The sequence below is a fragment of the Choloepus didactylus genome, chromosome 27, assembly GCF_015220235.1.
Source record: "Choloepus didactylus isolate mChoDid1 chromosome 27, mChoDid1.pri, whole genome shotgun sequence".
NCBI classification, from domain to species: domain Eukaryota; kingdom Metazoa; phylum Chordata; class Mammalia; order Pilosa; family Megalonychidae; genus Choloepus; species Choloepus didactylus.
The window spans coordinates 16360218-16378984 of record NC_051333.1 but is presented as its reverse complement, the minus strand read 5'-3'; the positions used below and the strand labels follow the sequence as shown (position 1 = coordinate 16378984).

The 18767-nt window shown below is 53.5% G+C and overlaps 1 protein-coding gene across 5 annotated transcripts in view; it reads left to right on the top strand.

The window, feature by feature from the left end:
• SIPA1L3 (signal induced proliferation associated 1 like 3) overlaps positions 1 to 18767 on the top strand; it is a 245329-nt gene extending 226562 nt beyond the window's left edge. For 4 of the 5 annotated variants that reach the window (XM_037818891.1, XM_037818886.1, XM_037818887.1 and 1 more), the window contains 6 exons: positions 2929 to 3094; positions 3915 to 4170; positions 5966 to 6109; positions 13314 to 13449; positions 15169 to 15250; positions 16589 to 18767. In XM_037818891.1, coding sequence (XP_037674819.1) covers positions 2929 to 3094; positions 3915 to 4170; positions 5966 to 6109; positions 13314 to 13449; positions 15169 to 15250; positions 16589 to 16732 — 928 coding nt within the window. In that variant the 3' untranslated portion in view covers positions 16733 to 18767. The remainder of the gene's footprint in view (positions 1 to 2928; positions 3095 to 3914; positions 4171 to 5965; positions 6110 to 13313; positions 13450 to 15168; positions 15251 to 16588) is intronic. The other variant, XM_037818889.1, reaches the window with a different exon arrangement.

Sequence of the window (18767 nt, the reverse complement as noted above, 5' to 3'; positions counted from 1 at the left end):
CGTACGGCTCTGCTGCACTGCTCAGCAACCGTGTGCTGTTCCGTCGTGCCACCGCCTACCCCGGCTCTCCCCGGCTGGCACCTGCTGGCGGCTCCTGTGATTCCGCCATTGACAGGACCCCAGGAAGCGTCTCTGTAGACATGGCGCCCTGGGCTCCGGCAGGCCTTTTTGAAGAACACACTTCTAGAAGTAGAACTGCTCGGGCAGAGAGAGTGCATATTTTAAAGTTTTCATCGGGTCCTCTCACACCCCTGCCGGGAGGAGAACCTGGCAAACAATGCACCTTTCTTGCCCGGCAGCCTGGCCGGGGCTTCTGCCCCAAGGGGCCCGCATGGTGGCCCCTCCCCACTGGCCCCCTGTGCTGAGTCATGCACACCCTGTGCAGGGGATTCTGGGAAATGCCAAAGTCGGGAGGGAAACGGAAAGGGAGGGAAGAGAGTCTCCTTCCAGAATCTCTGGAGGGATATTGTTGGGTTCTTTCCACTCCTTCCAGCTTCCATGGAAGAAACATTTGGTAATATGCATATCTCTGTTTGTCTCTCTCTCTCTCTCTCTCTCTCTCTCTCTCTCTCTCTCTCTCTCTCTCTCTCTCTCTGCTTCTGTTTCTCTCTTTTGGATCTAAAGCTTTTTATTTGCCCAGAGAACAAATTTCCCTGACAGCCATGAAACCAGAACGACCCTAAACCTGGAATTCTAATCTGGGGGTGGGAATATGACCTGACGAGAAAAATCTTGCCATCCTGTCTTTCTTTGTTAAAATCCCAAGGCTGGCAGCTGAGAAAATAAAAGAAAATGCCTACTTCAAAACCCGTGGGAGCCAAAGACATCTTATTTATTCTCCAGGTTCAAAGACTCTTTTTCTTTCTTGAGTTATAAAATGATGAAGTCCAGTTGCCAGCTTTTTTTTAACTAGTTTTTACTGGTTTTTTTTTGTTGTTGTTATAGCACATAGTTATGGTAAAATACATTCAGAGAGGAAGACTATCTGAGGAAAAATAAAGATCCTATTTTTCCACCTCCTAATAAGATGACTCCTTCCCAGAGGTTGTCATCATTCATAATTTCTTCCAGAAATCATTTCTGCCTGAAGTGTGGGTTTTTTTCATGCCATCTCTGATGTAAACAAAGCAATCAAGCACAATAGTGACACCTATGGACCCCACAGCCTGACTCCTCCACTTACAGGCTGTGTGGTTTCGGACAAGTTGCTTAACTTCTGTGTGCCTTAATTATCTCACATGTGAAATGGGATACTAGTGTGGCTGTGGTGAGGATTAAATGAGTTCATATATGTCCCAGGGGAGACCCAGGACTTGCTCTCATGTGGTTTACTCTCTGGTTTGTAGACAGATGATAAGCAAGTATACAAAAAAAAAAGACAGTATCAGGCTGCAGTAGGTGCTGGGAAGGAAAATGAAAAGGGTAAGGTTGATAAGAAAATGACTGGCTTCAAGACAAGCCCAGGACAAAACTGATTTTAGGCCGCCATTGTCCAGTTACTTCGCCTCTCTTTGCCAATTTAACAAGGTTGCATGTGTGGAGCCCTTAGATCAGTGACTGGTGCTGGGGGAGGGCTGGGATCCTGTTAGCAATTGGCATTTCTCTCCCTGGCGTTGGCAGGACCTCAGGTCAAAGACCCAGCTTTTACCAGGGAAGGAAGGCCTGAGCCTGGGCCAGTCAGAAGCCCAGGGAAGCCGGCCCAGGCTGGGAGCTGGCCGTGCAGCCATGGGGCGTGGTCTGCAGGGCCCTGCAGAGGCCATTGTGGGGACCAGGCAGCGCTCTGTGGCTCGGGCGCTCGGTCAGCCTCGGGCGAACAGCCGGAAGAGCAGCCCTCACTTCCCCCCATCTGGTCTGTGTCACAAGTCCACAGTGCACTTTGCAGCAAATCCCCACCACAAGGCTATGAGGTCAGCGTGTTGTCCAGATGAGCCATTCAAGGATCAGAGAGGTGGCAAGTCTTCCCCAGGGTCCCGTAGCAGAGATGAGCAGAGCCGGGAGACCCAGACAATCCACCTCCGGAGTTCCCACTTTAAACCCCAGGCTGCGCCTCGATGGCTACAAGGCCACAGAGAGCTCAGAAGGCAATGGGGTCAGCTTGGGAATGCCAAGGAAAAGGATGGTGAGCCTTCATATGACAGATGAGGAAACTGAGGCTGGGGAGGTTGGATGACTGGCCCTGGAGACCCAGGCCAGAGGTCCGCTGCCTGTGGGCCAGCACTTGCCCAGGGGGGCTGGTCCCATCTGGGTGATTCTTGCTCTGTGAGAAGCCATCCCTTCTCTTTGGCTGGAAACCCACTGGTTTGGGCCACCCTAAACAATTGCCAGCTCAGAACCCTCAGTGGTTCCCCCTCACTCTTCAGATGCAATCACAAGTGCCCCTGTCACCCCCCCAGACCTCGCTGCCCTCCATTCGCTCACAGTTCCACCCCACGCTGCTCACTGTCTTGCTCCCACCTCACGGCCTCCATATTTGCCCTCATTTCCACCGGGAGGATCCCTTCCTTCCTTCTCTCAGGTTGCCCCTTAAACACTGCGTCCTCACAGTAGCCATCCTTGGACCCTGTCAAGCTCTAGCCCTTTCCCTGGTTTTATTCTTCAAAACACTTCACTCTACCTCACTTTGCAGGGCCTCTTTCTGTTCGTCTGTGCCTTGTCAGTCTCCCCAACTAGATGTCAGCTCCACCGTCACTGCTGTGTCTCCAGTGCCTCGAACAGGCAAGACACGGAATAGGTTCCCAGTAAATCTTTGTGGAATGAGGGAAAGGAAAGAATAAGGGAAGTTTCTCCTCTAACACAGCTTTTGCCAAGTGAGGTGTCGGAGGCTGTGGTCCTTCTCCCGGCGGCGGCCGGCCTTCCCGGTCAGGACAGGCTTGAGAAGCGGCTGGAGCTTCCCCACGACGCCTCTGACCTCCAGCCCTCTCCTTCCAGGCAGGTGGACAGCAGCACGAAAAACGTCTTTGGGCAGCCGCGGTTGAGGGCATCCCTCCGAGACCTCCGCTCCCCACGGAAGAACTACAAATCCACCATCGAGGACGACCTCAAGAAACTCATCATCATGGACAGCCTGGGGCCAGAGCAGGAGAGAGACTCGGGAGTACGTGGTGTCTGTCCCTGTCCCGCCTCCATCCCCGACAGGGTCAGGCTGTGCGGCCCTCGGATGGCCAGTGAGGCGAGCAGAGTTCCCTGCCGTCACTCCAGCCTCTTCCCAACCCATTTCCTCAGCCTTCAGCATCTGCCGGCCATGCAGGAAGGGTTCCATATTAGTCCGGGTTGGATCACAGTGTAAACTAGCCTAGGCCGCAGAGACTTATTAGAGAACTAGGCAACAGAAAGGGGGTTCTCAGTGGCCAGACCCGGGGTGCATACTCTTTGCCGGGAGCCCAGGGGTGGGAACAGCCCCCACCTGCCCAACCCCAAGGACTGAGCATGGAGGAACAGGCTCCCCAGGGAAGACTGAGGCTCTTGTTACCCAAGAGAGAGAGAAGGCCAAGGCAGCAGGCGTCCACAGTGCTGCCACGCTTCACCACAGCTGCTTCTCTTGACTGTGTCGCGCCTTACCCGTTAGCCTCACTCTCAGGCAGGCTCTCTCCTGGGGGCAGAGCACCAGGGGAAGAGAGACCTCTGTCCCCAGACGTCCCCCAGAGTCCCAGCACTGGCTCTTGTTCATCCGGCTTGGGTCACACCCCTTCCCTAACCAGTCACTCGGGACAGGCTGGGATCTCCTGCATTTACCTAGAGCTGGAGAGTGGGGGTGGGGGGACCCCCAGGGGATAAGAGGGGCTCTTTGACCAGAAAGGGGGCAGAATGGATGCAGGCTAAGTAAGGACCCCAGGTCCAGAAGGGAAGGCACCTCCCTGAGGGCCATGACTGTGGGCCAGGCCTTGATGGCACCCCATGTCCCCCCGTCTCGGCAGCAGTCCCCACAGAAGAGCCTGCAGCGGACGCTGTCAGATGAGAGTCTGTGCAGCGGGCGCCGGGAGCCCAGCTTCGCCAACCCTGCCAGCCTGGAGCCAGGCCTGCCCAGCGATGTGCTCTTCACCAGCACCTGCGCCTTCCCCTCCAGCACGCTGCCCGCCCGCCGCCAGCACCAGCACCCACAGTCACAGCCGCCTGGCGGGGGCGGCCCCAGCACCATCCCCGCCACTGGCAACGGCTTTCCAGAGAAGAAATGTGAGCCTGGGCTCCCTGAGACTGGGGGATGGGGGGAGGTACCCCCGGGTTGGGAACTGGGGGCACCAGAGCCTAGGGGTCACCTGAAGGTGAAAGGCTGGAGGTCATCAGTGTCAGGGTATCTGACAGAGGGAACTAGGGTGCCTGTGAGCTCCTGAGGTGCCTGACAGTTGGGCACTGGGGTCTCCTGCAGGTTATTTACTGGGGGTCACCTAGGAGTCAGAGGCACCCAAAGATTGGGGTCCCCAGAGATCAGAGAGAGAAAGAGTCAGCCCCTCCAGGTACAGACTGGGGGCTCATCACTTAGGGCCTGAGGCTTTGTGTTAGCTGTCCATCCAACTCCCTGTCCCCCGCCTCCCTCCCCCAGCAGCAAGCAGGTTTCCTTGTGAATGTTTGTTTACTCACCTGGCTCCCCCTCAAGTCTGCCAACTCTTGGGGGGGGTGCAGGGGTGTGAGTCATCTGTCCCTTTATTCATCCAGCAGATGTGTGCTGAGCGTCCCCATGAGCCGGGCACTGTGCTCACAGCTCCCATCAGAAGCCGTGACCTGGCAGGGGTTGGCCATGCCCTCAGTTGACTCTGCGATCCCTTACCCACCACCCCAAAGGCTCAAAACCTGCAAGGAGATTCCAAAGTCCAGGCCAAATGCATCGGGCAGCAAAACCCAACCTGATCAGACATGAGGCTATTTATGCTCCTTAATTTACCCCACCTTGGTCTAAATTGCTTCTCTGCGGGATGTTGATGTTGGTTATGGAGAGCTGCCCTGCCCTCTGTGAGTGTGTTAGGTAATGTACAGCATGAGCACATCTCACTTTCCCAAATCCAAACAAATCTTGGATGCAGAGACTTGTCTGGCCCTGAGTTTCTGCTGAGGGATTGTGCCCGTGTCATCCAAATGGAGCCTCTTCTAGGAAGGAGTCTGTCTCCCCCCTTAAAATTCTTCCATGGCTCCCCATTGCCTAGCATCTGTGTCTACACTTCTCGCCCTGGTGTTCTGGGGCTTGCAGTACCCTCCTTGTCATCTTCCAGTGCCCAGGCTCTTGCCCTCCTCAGGGCATTCTACACAGCTCTTCCCTCTGCCTGCCATGCTCCCGCCGCCCCTCTTCTGGGTAACTCCTGCTTATGTCAGGGTTTGGCCCACTTGTTAACTCTTCCTGGAGGCTCTCCCCCATCCCCCAGGCCGAGTTGCATCCCCCACCTTATACCTCCAGAGCACCCTGGGCCTCCCCTCCATTGCATTCCTTCCACAAATATTTCTTGAGACCCTGCTGGGTGCCAGACTCTGCGCTAGACACTGGGGGTATGAGTGTAAGCAAGATGGAGAACACCACCTGTGGGGCGTTTCAGTGGGAGCTCCTCATGCCTTCTGAGCTTCACTCTGGGTCTCCGTCCCTTGGACAGAAGGCTGAGTCCCTCCCTTGCACCTTTACCGCCCTTTCATGTGTTCTCACATCCCACCCCTCCCCACCCCACCTCGCCCCCATTAGCTGTTCCAGCCACGCGGGCCTCATCACTGTTCCTTAAACACACCGGCACATTCCTGCCTCCGAGCTGTCCCATCTGCCTGGAGTGCGCTCCCAGGTGTCCCCCTGGCTCCTCCCCTCCCCGCCTTCAGAGCTTTATTCGTGTCATCCCCGTGAGGCCTTCCCTGCACCCACACGAGCATCTGACCCTCCCATTCCCCTTGCCCTGCTTATGTCCCTGATACCATCTTCTACCAGACAGTGCACTTCATCATTTGTCTGTCCCGTGTTGTCATTCCCAACCACTTCCTGTCTCCGCTCTCCCCCCAGCCGCCATCTCAGCCTCAGAGCTCTCACTGGCCGATGGGCGGGACCGGCCGCTGCGGTGCCTCGACCCCGGGATGATGCCTCTGCCCGACACGGCCGCTGGCCTCGAGTGGTCCAGCCTAGTGAATGCGGCCAAGGCATACGAAGGTAGGCACGTGCCACCCCACCGGGCGCCCTGGGGACTTTGAGGGGGGCATGCTCAGGTGCCAGAACCCGGGGGAGTAGGGTTGGAGTCCTGCCCCATTACCTGTCGCTGCGCAACCGTGGACAAGTGTCTTCGTCTCTCCGATCCCCGCTTGCCCCATCAAAGAGCAGAGGCAGTGACCTGGGGCTGCAGCCAGGATTGTGTGAAATGCCGTGTGGGAAGCGTGCCAGCATAGAACGAGCCCTCAGCAAGCGGTCCCTTAGGTTACTGCTGTAGCGTCCGGTTGTGCTCATTCAGATTTGCTTTGGCTGCATGTGGTAGAAAACCCAAATTACAATGGCTTCAGTACACAAGGTTTTATACTTTTTTAAAGTCCTGAGGTGGGCAGTCTGTGAGTGGTATGGCATGTCCACAAATTCATCAGGGCCCAGACTCCCTCCAGCCCTCTGCTCTGCCAGCTCCAGGGGGCTGCAGCCTCAGGGTCCCAGGCGGGTACTGTAACTACAGCCCTCAGTCATGTCCAGCTCCGGCCAGCAGAAGAGAAAAGAACACGTCTCTTCTCTTTAAGGACACTTCCTGAAGCCTCACACTCCTCCTTCCCTTAATCACATGGCCACAGCTTAGCTGCAGGAGACGCTGGGAAATGAGGCCATGTGGCCAGCTCAACTTTGGGAATAAAGGAAAACAGTTCATGAGGAACAGCTTGCAATCTCTGCTGCTTCTTCCCCACGTAACCTTGAGCAAGTGGCATCACCTGTTTTCTCATCTGTAAAATGGGACTCAGTGATCTCTGACAGATACGGACATCTCTTCTGGCTCATTTTTCCCCATCTTTCAGGCCACACATTATCTGTTCCTCCTCCAGGAAGCCCTCCTTGATATCCCCCAGTCAGGATCAGGCACCTCCTCTGAGCTCCCATGGCCCTGACTCCTCTGCCTACTCTTCCCCCATCATAGACCCCAACCCCCCTACCCCAGCCTCCCCCATCTCAGCCCCAACCCCTTGCCTGGTCCGGACCCCCCTGCCCCTGCCTCCCCCTACCTGAGCCTGCCCCATCCTGGCCTTGATCACTCTGACCTGTCACTGTTTATTGATGGGTCTGTCTCCCCACGGGACTGGAAGGGCAGGACCCAGGACTGTCTCGGTCCCCAGCAGGTGGTTGCCCAGCACGGGTTTGTCACAGAGAAAGATCCATTAGACCTGACCCATATGGTGCTCGTGCTTTCTATTTCCGAGTTTCAGCCAGCCCACACCTGGAAGGTGGTCTAGGAGGAAGCTCCTCTCTCATTTGCTCCATTCTGAACTCTGTGCAACAACCTCCCCTGACCACAGGTGAGGGAGCAAAATGGTCAAAGAACACCAGGCCCAGCCTCAGTTTACCCCACGGCCTTACCCTTTGGAACCTTTGGGGAATAGTTGGCAGCCAGTAGCCCTACACTGCTGTTCCGGTTTGCTGATGCTGCCTTTATGCAAAATGCCGGAAATGGATTGGCCTTTTAAAGGGGGTTTTTTTGGTTACAAAGTTATAGTCTTAAAGCCATAAAAGTGTCCAAGTTAAGACATCAACAATAGGGTACCTTCACAGAAGAATGGCCGATGGTGTCTGGAACACCTCTGTTGTCTGGGAAGGCACATGGCTGGCATCTCCTTCCTTTGCTCCCAGGTTGTGTTTCAAAATGGTGTTCTCCAAAATGTCTCTCTTAGCTGCAGCACCAAGCTCCTCCTGTCTGAGTCCTTATAGGGCTCCGGTAAACTAATCAAGACCCACATTGAATGGACAGGGCCACACTTCCATGGAAATAATCTAATCAGAGGTATCACCCACAGTTGGGTGGGTCACATCTCCATGGAAACATCCTAATCCAAAGATTCCAACCTAATCAACACATACATCTGCCCCTTCAAGAATGCATTAAAGAACATGGCATTTTGGGGGACATAATACATCCAAACCGGCACAACTGCAGATACATTTGAGCCTGTGGAGTCCTCACAAGCTCAGAGTGAAAGAGCATTGCTCCATGGCGCTTCCTGGAGTCCACCTGAGAGCTGATGTTACTGAGCAACTCCCCTGAGCCAGCACTTTTATCACTTTATAAACGTCATGTCTTCTAATCTCCCGTCTGAGGGGTGTATTATGATTCCCATTTACAGATAAGGAAACTGAGGCTCAGGTGCCACATAGTTGCCTGGCGAGGCTGGGATTCGAACCTAGGCCTGAACAACCCCCAGCAAAATGGTCAAGGGAAACAATTTATGGAAAAGATGGTTCTCACACTTTTGAAAATACTGCTCATCCTCTCTCATGAAAAGATAAATGCCAGGCAAAAATCACTGATACGTTGTTCTTCACCTCTCAGAACTGCACAGATGGGGTTTGGCAGCACTGTGTGGGTGAGAGAGTGGGGGGACGCCCCTCGGGCACTGCAGGTGGCAGTGTCTGTGGGGTGCAGGTCCCCCTGGAGGGCAGCTGGTTGATAGCTGCTACTACACTTTAAATTCACATGCCCTTTTCTAAGCTTTTGGTCTTCTCAGGGTGGGGAAGGCCTTTCCTCTCAGCATGACCCAGTGGACCATCGTCATGGCCTTGGGTAGACCGTCCTCAGGCTGACCTGCTCGCCAAGGGGCAGGCGGGAAGGCAGGGCCGTTTTCCAATAAAAATGAGGTCCCCGATATTTTATTGGTTCATTTATTGATTCCACAAAGGAGATGCTCCAGCCCCAAGGACTTCACATCCCACCTACAAGTCACAGGCAGTGTCAAGCTGAAAATCCCCGGGGTCTGTGCCTTTGGGAGGGAGAGGAAGGGATGGAGGTCAGTCGGGTACCCGAAAGGAAGGCCCAGCAGGGTCACCGAGGCAGGAGGGAGCAGGAGGGGGTTGAAAAGGCAACTGGAGCCCACTGCCTGGGTTTGAATCCCTGCCTTGCCGCTGATGAGCTGTGTGACAAGCGAGTGAACCTCTCACTGCCTCGGTTTGCTCATCTGAAAAATTGGATAATAATATCCTTGCCCTTCAGGGTTGTGAGTATAAATAAATTTGCATAGATCTAAAGCACTTCAGAATAAGTGTGGGCTGCTGCTACTCTTCACTCATTCGTGGTGCCTGTGTGTCCCGGAGGGCATTTGGATTTTCAGCCCCAGATTTGGGAGGGAGAAGAGGGTATGAGAGCTTTTAGCAGCAGGCCTCTCCAGGTCTCCTCAGGGTCCCCCAACACCAAGGGCCCTAGAGGAGTGTCGCAGCCCTCTCTGCCCCATCTGGGAGGGCAAAGAGAGTGAGGGTGCGCCCCGGGCGGGAATGCAGGAAGGGCTGCTGGGCAGCTGGGCTGTCTTCAAGCATCCTGAGGCCAGGACCACTGGCTCTGGGTCAGTGGGGAGAGGGTGAGGGGCTCCAGGCCTCTTCCTGGAGTCCCTGATGCTGTCAGTGGCCACAGTATTGTCTGTGGGAGGCAGAGCTGTCCCACCAGTGCACCCAGGGTGGCCCAGACACAGACCCCCAGCCATGGGCCTCTCACCCCGGTGTGCCCCAGCAAAGCAGATGTACTCTGTGTGGGCCACATCATGAGAAAGCTTAGAGCACCTGGCAGGTGACCACCCTGGTTCTCCACCCAGGCCACGCATCAGAGTCACCGAGGGAGCTTTGTCCTTCGTATAACCAGTAGACGGACCACAGAAACAGCCCAGGAGGTTACGTGGGGGTGTGTGTGACAGTGCAGCAGAAAGGCCTGGAAGGAGACACACCAGCACCGTAGTGTGGAAAGGGGAAAGGAGCTGGCAGTGGAAGTCAGGGTGGTCTCAGCGTTATTGTGAGGGTCAATTTTCTTAGTGAAAATGTGTCAGTATTTCCTGTGTAATCGAATAAATGGAAAAGACTAAAGTAATTTTAGTTAGTTTTGTTAGGAGTGTTCACAAGCTAGAGAGGCTTAGGGAAGTATCTACAGGTAAAATAGAACGGTGTCTGGGATTTGCTTTAAAATATTCCAGAAAAAAAAAGTAGGGGGCCACATGTTGACCACACCAGAAAGTAAGGAAGGGCTCAAAACTATGACACCAGCAGGCCAGGGGCGTCAGAGGACACCGGAGCCAACCTGGAAGAGCTCCCAGGGCGGGGCGGGAACAGTTTGAGTGAGGAGGTAAATAATGATAGCACTGGATTGTCACCCAGAGAATAAACTGAATGTCCATGAATCCATACTCACATGAGTAAGTCACAGAATAAATTTTAAAATAGTGGTGAGGCGACAACTGTTCCTTTCACAATAATTCCAGTGAATAAATCTAGAAGGGAGGAGGGAAACAAAAAATCAACATTAGCACAATTACTGGAGTAATCATTGCAAGCAAGATACTCTGATGATGCTAAAATAAGTGGGGAGACTTTAAATAGAAGCAGGTTGTTTACATAGCCTGGGAGGCTCTACCCCAAAATATTTAATTACTGTGGTGGTCCACTAATTCCTTCACACTTGTCCCTGCAGGAGCTGAAGCTTAAGTCCTCTCTTCTTGAGGGTGAGCTGGGCTCAGGCTGCAGAGGGCACCTCTCTGGTATTCTTCCCCCGAATCCATGGAAATATCCGAAAAGATCAAATTGACAAAGCCATTCTACCAAATATACTTGACCAGGAGTTTTCAGAAGCATTAAGGTCACGAAATACGAGGGAAAATTGAGAAACCATTGTAGATTGGAAGAGATAAGACAGCTAAATACACGGTGGGATCCTGGAGTAGATCCTGCGAGAGGAAAAGGACAGGAGTAGAAACACTGATGAAATCCAAGTCAAGTCTGTATTTTAGTTAATAGTTTTGTGCCAATGTTAATTTCCTAGTCTCGATGATACCATGGTTATGTAAGATGTTGACTGTAGAGGAAGCTGGCTGAAGGGGATATGGGAAGACTGTATTATCTTTGCAACCCTTCTAAATCTAAAGTCATTTCAAAATAAAAAGTTTTTTAACAAATTAAGTAAGGAGGATGGGAGGAAGGATTCCAAAGGGATGCAGGGACATTTGGGTGGTGGTGAATGAATTCACCATCTTGAGTGGTTGTAACTGCACAGGTGTGTGCACGTGTCAGAACTTACGAACTTGCACACTTTAAGCATATGCAGTTGATTGTTTATCAGTTATACCTCAATAAGCTGTTTGTAGAAACAAGGGAAGGATAAAAACTAAGAATAATAAAGCAAGGGGGTTTCCGAGGAGAAAACCGGAGTGGCCATTTGTTGATAGCTGTCGAGGCTGGTGATGGTGCCCTGAGGGTTCATGGTGCCGTTTGCTCTGCTTTGGGGTGTTGTTGAAACTGTTCATACTGAAACATTTTCAAAGAAAAGAAATATCAAATCCAAGGTAGAAAAAAAGGGCAGCAGAAAAAGGATATCTATCACAGAATTGGGGACATTTTCAAAATGACTGTACATCAGATAAAGGTATTGTGTAAATGTTAAATTTCTTGAGCATGATTATTGTGATTATGGAGGAGAATAGCCTCCATATTTTTTGGCGATGTGAAGTATCTGGAGGTAAAGTACCGTGATCTTGGCACTTTCTTCTCAAAGAGGGGGGGTGGGGGGCGCTGGGAAGCACACACACTGGTAAGGGGGGGAGAGAGAAGGTAAACGTGAACAACGGTGGATCTGAGGAGAGTGTATTTGGGCTTTGACTGTGCTGTTCTTTAAGCACAGAAATGTAAAGGGTTGGAGCCTGGGGACCTCCTGGGCCGTGCGTCCTCCCAGACGTCACCGCGCAGCCCGGTGCGCACAGCCCACTCGCTCCTTGCCACTTCCCTCCTGCCCCCGAGGCACCCTCCACGGGATTCATAGCTCTGCCTCGTTGAGCCTAATGGCCGCCCATGTCCCATTGGCTGGCCTGTGGCTTACTGAACTGGCTGTTACAGAAAGATATAACCCAACAGTCACATTACAAACAGCCACCTTGGCAGGTGATCTCACTGTCCTCCCACTACGTGGGACCTGACTCCCAGGGGTGTAAATCTCCCTGGCAACACAGGACTTGACTCCCGGGGATGAATCTGGACCTGGCATCAGGGGATTGAGAACATCTTCTTGACCTAAAGGGGGATGTGAAATTAAACTAATTAAAGTTTTCAGTGGAGTCAAGAGGTCACTCTGGTGGACATTCTTATGCACTATATAGATAACACCTCTTAGGTTTTAATGTATTGGAATAGCTAGAAGTAAATACCTGAAACTACCAAACTCCAACCCAGCAGTCTGGACTCCTGAAGACAATTGTATAACAATGTAACTTACAAGGGGTGACAGTGTGATTGTGAAAACCTTGTGGATCACACTTCCTTTATCCAGTGTATGGATGGATGAGTAGAGAAATGGGGACAAAAACTAAATGAAAACTAGTGTGGGATTGGGGGGGGTGATTAGGGTGTTCTTTTTTACTTTTATTTTTTATTCTTATTCCGATTCTTTCTGTTATAAGGAAAATGTTCAAAAATAGATAGGGGTGATGAATGCACAACTATATGATGGTACCGTGAACAGTTGATTGTACAATCATGGATGATTGTGTGGTATGTGAATATATCTCAATAAAACTGAATTGAATTAAAAAAAAAAGCCACCTCAGGCCCTCCCCCAGTGGCCCCAGATGGAGTCACCTGTCTAAGGCAGGACCCAAGAATCTGCATTTCAACTGGTGGCCCCATGTGATTTTTTTTTCTTTTCAGTGTATTTGATAATCTTTCTTTATTTTTTATTCTCAAGATTTACAAACATACTCAAAAGTAGAGTGAATAGCGTAATGAATCCCCAGGTACACAGTACCCAGCTTCATCTCCGTCTGCCTTGGGCCATTTTTTTTTTCATACCATTTATGTGTTGACGAAACCAGGTCATTTAGGCTGAGATGCGCTTTGTCCCGAATCTGCGTGCCGACATCCTCACACTGTCTTTTAACTCGTTTCTCCATCCCTTATATTTGGTATAAATTGGTCATCAGACCTAGAGGCTTCTTCAGGTTGGGTTTTGGTGGTTTGGTTATTTGGTTTGGTTTTTTTTTTAAGAGTCCATCCTAAGTGCCTGTGTACTTTGACAAATGTGTGATTGAAAATGTCATGGGGGTTTGGGGTGGCTCAGTCAGCTGAGGGTGAGGGGTGGGGAGGAGCTGGGTGCCCTGTCTGACCCCCACCCACAGGGAGCGCGGGGAGCTCAGCCCCTCTCTTCTCTCCCTGGCAGTACAAAGAGCCGTCTCGCTCTTCTCTCTAAACGACCCAGCCCTGAGCCCGGACATCGCACCGGCACACAGCCCCGTGCACAGCCACCTGAGCCTGGAGAGGGGGCCCCCGACCCCCAGGACCACCCCTACCATGAGGTGAGGTTTCCCGGGGGATGCCCTGGGCCGCAGGCAGCTGCTGCGGGACATCTCCCCCCGTGCCCCTCGGCTCAAGCTGGCAGGGGAGTGTCTCGTGGTTGGTCCAGGAGCCGGGGACCCACAGAGCTCTGCATTCAGCAGAGACGACACTGTCATCAACGCTCACGCAGTTACTTCACTTCAAACTTTGAAAAAGAAGTAGTGCCTCCCTGCCCACTCTACCTTCAGTCTCCCCTCTGTTTGCCCCTTTGTCTCCTCTACATATTCCTAAATTATGCACACCTTCACCTAACATTTACTTTTCCCCCCTTCCCTAACAGTCCTGTGCTGGAGACCCAGTGGTGTCTGTGACATGCCCAAGCCCAGCCTTCACGAGGCTGCCTGCAAGGGGCCGGGGGTGGGGGGTATCATCTCCCACTTGGCATCTCACATGTAGTGCAACATATTTGATTGCACCGACTTGGCAAAAAAAAAATTTTTTAAAGAGAGAGAGAGACGATGTAAATGGCACATTCTGCATGTACATGGATTGAAATAGTGCATTTCACACTCAGATACACACCTCATGGTGCCGGGTTATACACACTGCTTTATGGGCAATTCCAGCGATTTTCCAGGGTGATTTAGACTCTCCTGTTTTTTTGCCTCACGCACTGGCTTTAGAAGTCAACTCCCACCAGAGATGTGGCCCTGCTATAATTACACAAGGAAATAGGCAGTTGCAAATTGTGTGGGTGGAGTGAGGGTAGGACAGGGAGGCCTCCGGGAGCTCCTGCAGACCCTTTGGTGACTGCCTCCCATCTGCCCCCACCTCCCTCTGCAGCTGTAGGTCCTGAGGTTCAGGACCAAGGAGGAAGGAAAGAACGGGAAAAGGTGGGAGAGCTGAGCCCTCCTGCTGCTGAGACAGCCTGCCTCTCTGCTTGTCGTCTGCTGCAGCCCCTCACCCTCCCCGCCTCCCCTACTAATGGGTGCAGCCACCGTCCCCCCGTCCCCCGTGGAGCCTTCTTCCTCAGCAGAAAGGGGCAGGCCGTTCTCTGCAGGGACCAGGCAGGCCAGGGCTGGGAGGATCTGCACAGAGGAGGAGCCGTAGGCTGTGGGACATGGGTTCAAATCCCAGCACCAGCCCTCCGCTGAGCAGCATCCCCTGTCTGAGCCTGGGTTTCCCTCAGTCCAGGGGGTAATGATACTGATGGATGCAGAAGTAAAGGAACTCTCTGAGGTTGAGACTACGCATGGAGCCCAGGGCTAGAGCAGAGCAGGTTCTCAGTGCCGAGCCGACTGTTGCCATCATCGTCATTATCATCGTCAGTTGTGTTCATGAGAGCAGGACTTTTTGTTCATTTGTCCACTTACTTGCCTCCAGTGCCTGGGACATGTTGATGCTCAGTAGATGTCTGTGGAGCAAATTCTTTGCATTGTGCCACATGAGGTGGTCACACGCAGAAAGAGCTTATCCCTCAGGTCACGCCCGGGCCTGTCCTTTGGCGAAATGCATGCTCCGGGGCAGGCACATCCCCTCTTCCTGTGCCCCTCTGACCCATCCATGGAAATGCCTCTCACACCGCACCACAGTCAGAGGCCCTCAGTGTAAGGACTCCAGAAAGAAAAGGACCTCAGGGACAAGAAGGCTTGTACTTTGTGTTCCTCAGAACTGTGGGCCAGAAGCCCTCATGGGGGGCCAATAGGCCTCAGGCCTGACCCCATCACCTTTCTTTCCAGTGAGGAGCCACCCCTGGATCTGACGGGCAAAGTGTACCAGCTGGAGGTGATGCTGAAACAGCTGCACACGGACCTCCAGAAGGTAAGGCCGCCAGGCTGCCGTTGCCACAGCAATGCTTCCCCTTCCACTTCCTCAGACACTTAGGAGAGCCGGGGAGACCGAGGCAGTGGCCAGGCCACATGGCACCTGCCCCCACCCCACTCCTCCTATTCTAGGGGAACCCGCCCAGCCTTGAACGTAGTCATGAGTAAGGATTTAAAAAAGAGAATATTGAAGGCTGCTGAACACAGGGCAGACTCTCATGCGTTCTCTGAGCAGGGATAAGTTGGCCCAGCCTTTTTGGAGGCTAACTGGCAATATTTATAAAAAATGTAAATTTGTGCCTTGTTGACCCAGCAATTACACTTCTGGGAATTTGTCCTACAGAATTTCAAGCATGGGTGCAAAAAGATCTGTGAGCAAGGATGCTCATTGCCGCACTGTTGGCGACACAAAATTGGACCCGGTGCAGCTGTCCGTCAAGTGAAGAAGGGTTATGAAAATTACAGGCCTCCCGCTCAGTGGGATATTCTGCAGCCAATGAAAATAAAAACAGAAACCTATGGATTTCTTCCTGACATGCAAAAAAAAGTCCAATAATTTAAGTAAAACACGAAAGCAAGCTGCAGAACTGTTTCATAGGGCATACGCCTACTTAAATAAAACAAAATGTTTACCCACCGTGGGTCCAGAGGACTATGCAGGAGGCAGTATCCCAGATTTCATCGCACTCGCCTCCGGGAGGGAGAGTGAGGAGAAGTGGGGAGAGGGGGGGCTTTTACTCACGGCTGTCCATACTGTTGGGTAAAGGTGGCAGCGGGTCATGTGTCACCTCAAGCACAGGAACCACAGGTGCCGGTTCACATCCCTTCCCCGCGTGTTAATGCTCTGTGACCTCGGACGAGGAGGCCCCTCAGATGTCACGTTATCCTGCAGTGGCATCTCGGGAGAGCTGGTGGGGCCTGCTCAGGAAGTGCTGCGTGCGGCTCCCCGTTTGCTGTGAGGGGTTTGGTGTCCTCTGCCAGGAAGACAAGGGTAACAGCAGACCCGAGTCATGGTGGGGTGAGGTAGTAATAATAACTGACATTCGCCAGCCGATCACCGCACCTCAGGCTGTGCCCTGCGGGTTTTAGTACAGGCCCTCAGGGAAACCGCTCAGCCACTTAGAATGTAGGTCCTGTTATCATCCCCTTTCAGCATCGAGGGAACCGGGGCCCAGGGGGTGAAACGACCTGCCCGAGGTTCCTCTGCTGTCGGGAAGCAGAGCTGGGGTTTGGACCCTGGCAGCCCGGCTCCCACATCGGGCTCAGCCACACCGGGTGCTCCCAGGAGCAGCTCCGTTCCCTTCCCTGCCTGACACCCCATCCTCCGCCCGCACAGGAGAAGCAGGACAAGGTGGTGCTGCAGTCGGAGGTCGCCAGCCTGCGTCAGAACAACCAGCGGCTGCAGGAGGAGTCGCAGGCCGCCAGCGAGCAGCTGCGCAAGTTCGCCGAGATCTTCTGCAGGGAGAAGAAGGACCTCTGAGGTGGGCAGCCCCGGCCCGCACCCCAGCTCCGCGCGACCGAGCGCCACCAAGATCAGCCAGCCGGGCCTCGGCACCAGCCGCCCCCACAGCCCTCCCGTGGACTCGGCACCTCGGGGTGGAAGTGGGACCAAAGGCTCACCCGGGCCGGGAGCCCAGGGCTGGGCATGTTCTCAGGCCTCCCTCTGCCCATCCGTGGCCCCCGGAGGCTGGGCCCTGCCACACCATCTCCCAGGGACCCAGTTCTAGCCGCCTCCGAGGACCAGGCCATCAGAAGGCGCAGGAATGGAAGGAGGGAGGGCCGGACTCCCAGTCTCCAGCCCCAGAGCCCAGTTCCCAATCCAGGTTTCTTCAGCACGTACGACAAGAGTTTTGACTTGTGGGGCCAAGCCTCCTGCATGAAAAATCACAGCGTGAAATGGGCCCGTTCTACCCCCATGTCCCAGAGGTGGAGAAACACACCAGGGCTCCGCTCCTCGGGTCCAAGCGTGGGAACTCCAAGAAGCACGAACGTCCTCCTCTCCCAGCCCCCTTCTTCCGGAAGGCCGCTGGGAGCACTTCCTTAGAGCTTACATTATTTTCTTGGCGGTACCAGGAAGCAGAGAGGAAATCCCAAATGTTCTGTGGGAGAGGAACTCCCTTTGTGCAATCGGGACGTTTATAAAGTCTTTTTCTACCAGCTGCTTTAGTGCCGAAGGCCCCAGCGCCCAGACTGGAGCCCCGCGAGCTCTGGCTCCTGCCACCGCCCGAGCCAGCAGTGGGCCAGGGGAAGAGACCCCCCGGCCCCTGGCCCTCTCCTCCTCCCCACCCAGCATGACCCAGCCCTGCCCACGCGGCCACGGCAGCCATGGCCCCTGCTCACGCACCGAGAGGGGCTTCATGGATGGAGGAAAACTGCCTTCATCTTCTCGTCTGGTTTTGTGTTTCCTTTAAGTCTCCCAGCCCATTTTGCAGGCCCCGCAGCGGCCGAGGCCATGGCCACCCTCACTGTGCTCCCCAGGGAGCACTTCGCTGTGCGGAACCCACAAGACGCCGATTCTCCAAAGGCAATAAGGGGCAGCTTGCCGGGCAGCCAAGCCGGTGTGGTACTACACTCTTCACCCAGGAAACCGTTTCTTTTTTTTCCTTCTTTAAAAACAAAAAAATATATATATATATTTATTTTTTCATGTAGAGTTGCGCCAGAACAAGCCTGTATGGCTACAGTCTGTGGATCCCCGCCTCCCCCCCACAAGCTGAGGCTCGAGGCATGTCCCCGTGGGCTGGGGGGACAGATTCCGGGCAGGCAGGTGGGGTTCCCTGCTGGAGGCACCAGCCTGGGAGGAGGCGCCGGGCCTGGCTTTCGGAGCAACTCACTGGGGGCTGGCAGCCCTTCCCCGGAGACCCTGCCACCTTGCCCCCCCTTCGGGGCCACGCACCTCAGGAAAGGGGGCTTCTGGGGACTGCACAGGACACGGGCATCCGGGAGGTGCCGGGGGTCGAGGGAGAGTCTCCCTGCGATCAGCCCTGCCCCCCCAGCAGCACTGCAGCCCCCGACACGCACTGTGAGGTGGGGGCTGTGGAGGCGGGGCCTGCCTGGCAGCAGTCGTCAGCCCTGGCCAACTACTGTGATGTCTCTGCCCCTCTCCCCCACCCCCTTTTCTGGGGTCTCCAGTCCCCAACCCTCTTTCCTCAGACCCCAATCTGGAGCCTTTTTTTGTGTTCGTTTTTTTTAAGTTGTCTCCTCTCCTCATACCTTCAGATCATTCGAATCATTTTTGGGGACCTAATCATGTAAATTGACACGTGTAAATTATGATTTTTTTGGTTTTGTTTTCTGTCGTTTTTTAAAAATCTCTGCAAAACAAATCTATTTAATTTGAGGTTGGTATTCTATCTGATGGCCGAAGAGAGTAGCAGCTTTTTTTCATATGTCGATTTGTTTGGGTATTTTTTATTGTTATTCTTTATTGTCTTTTTTTTCCCCCCTTCCCTGTCTTGAGATTTTCTGGCATGTTTCTGGAGGTTTCAAAGGAAATAAACGTTTCATAGAAATGG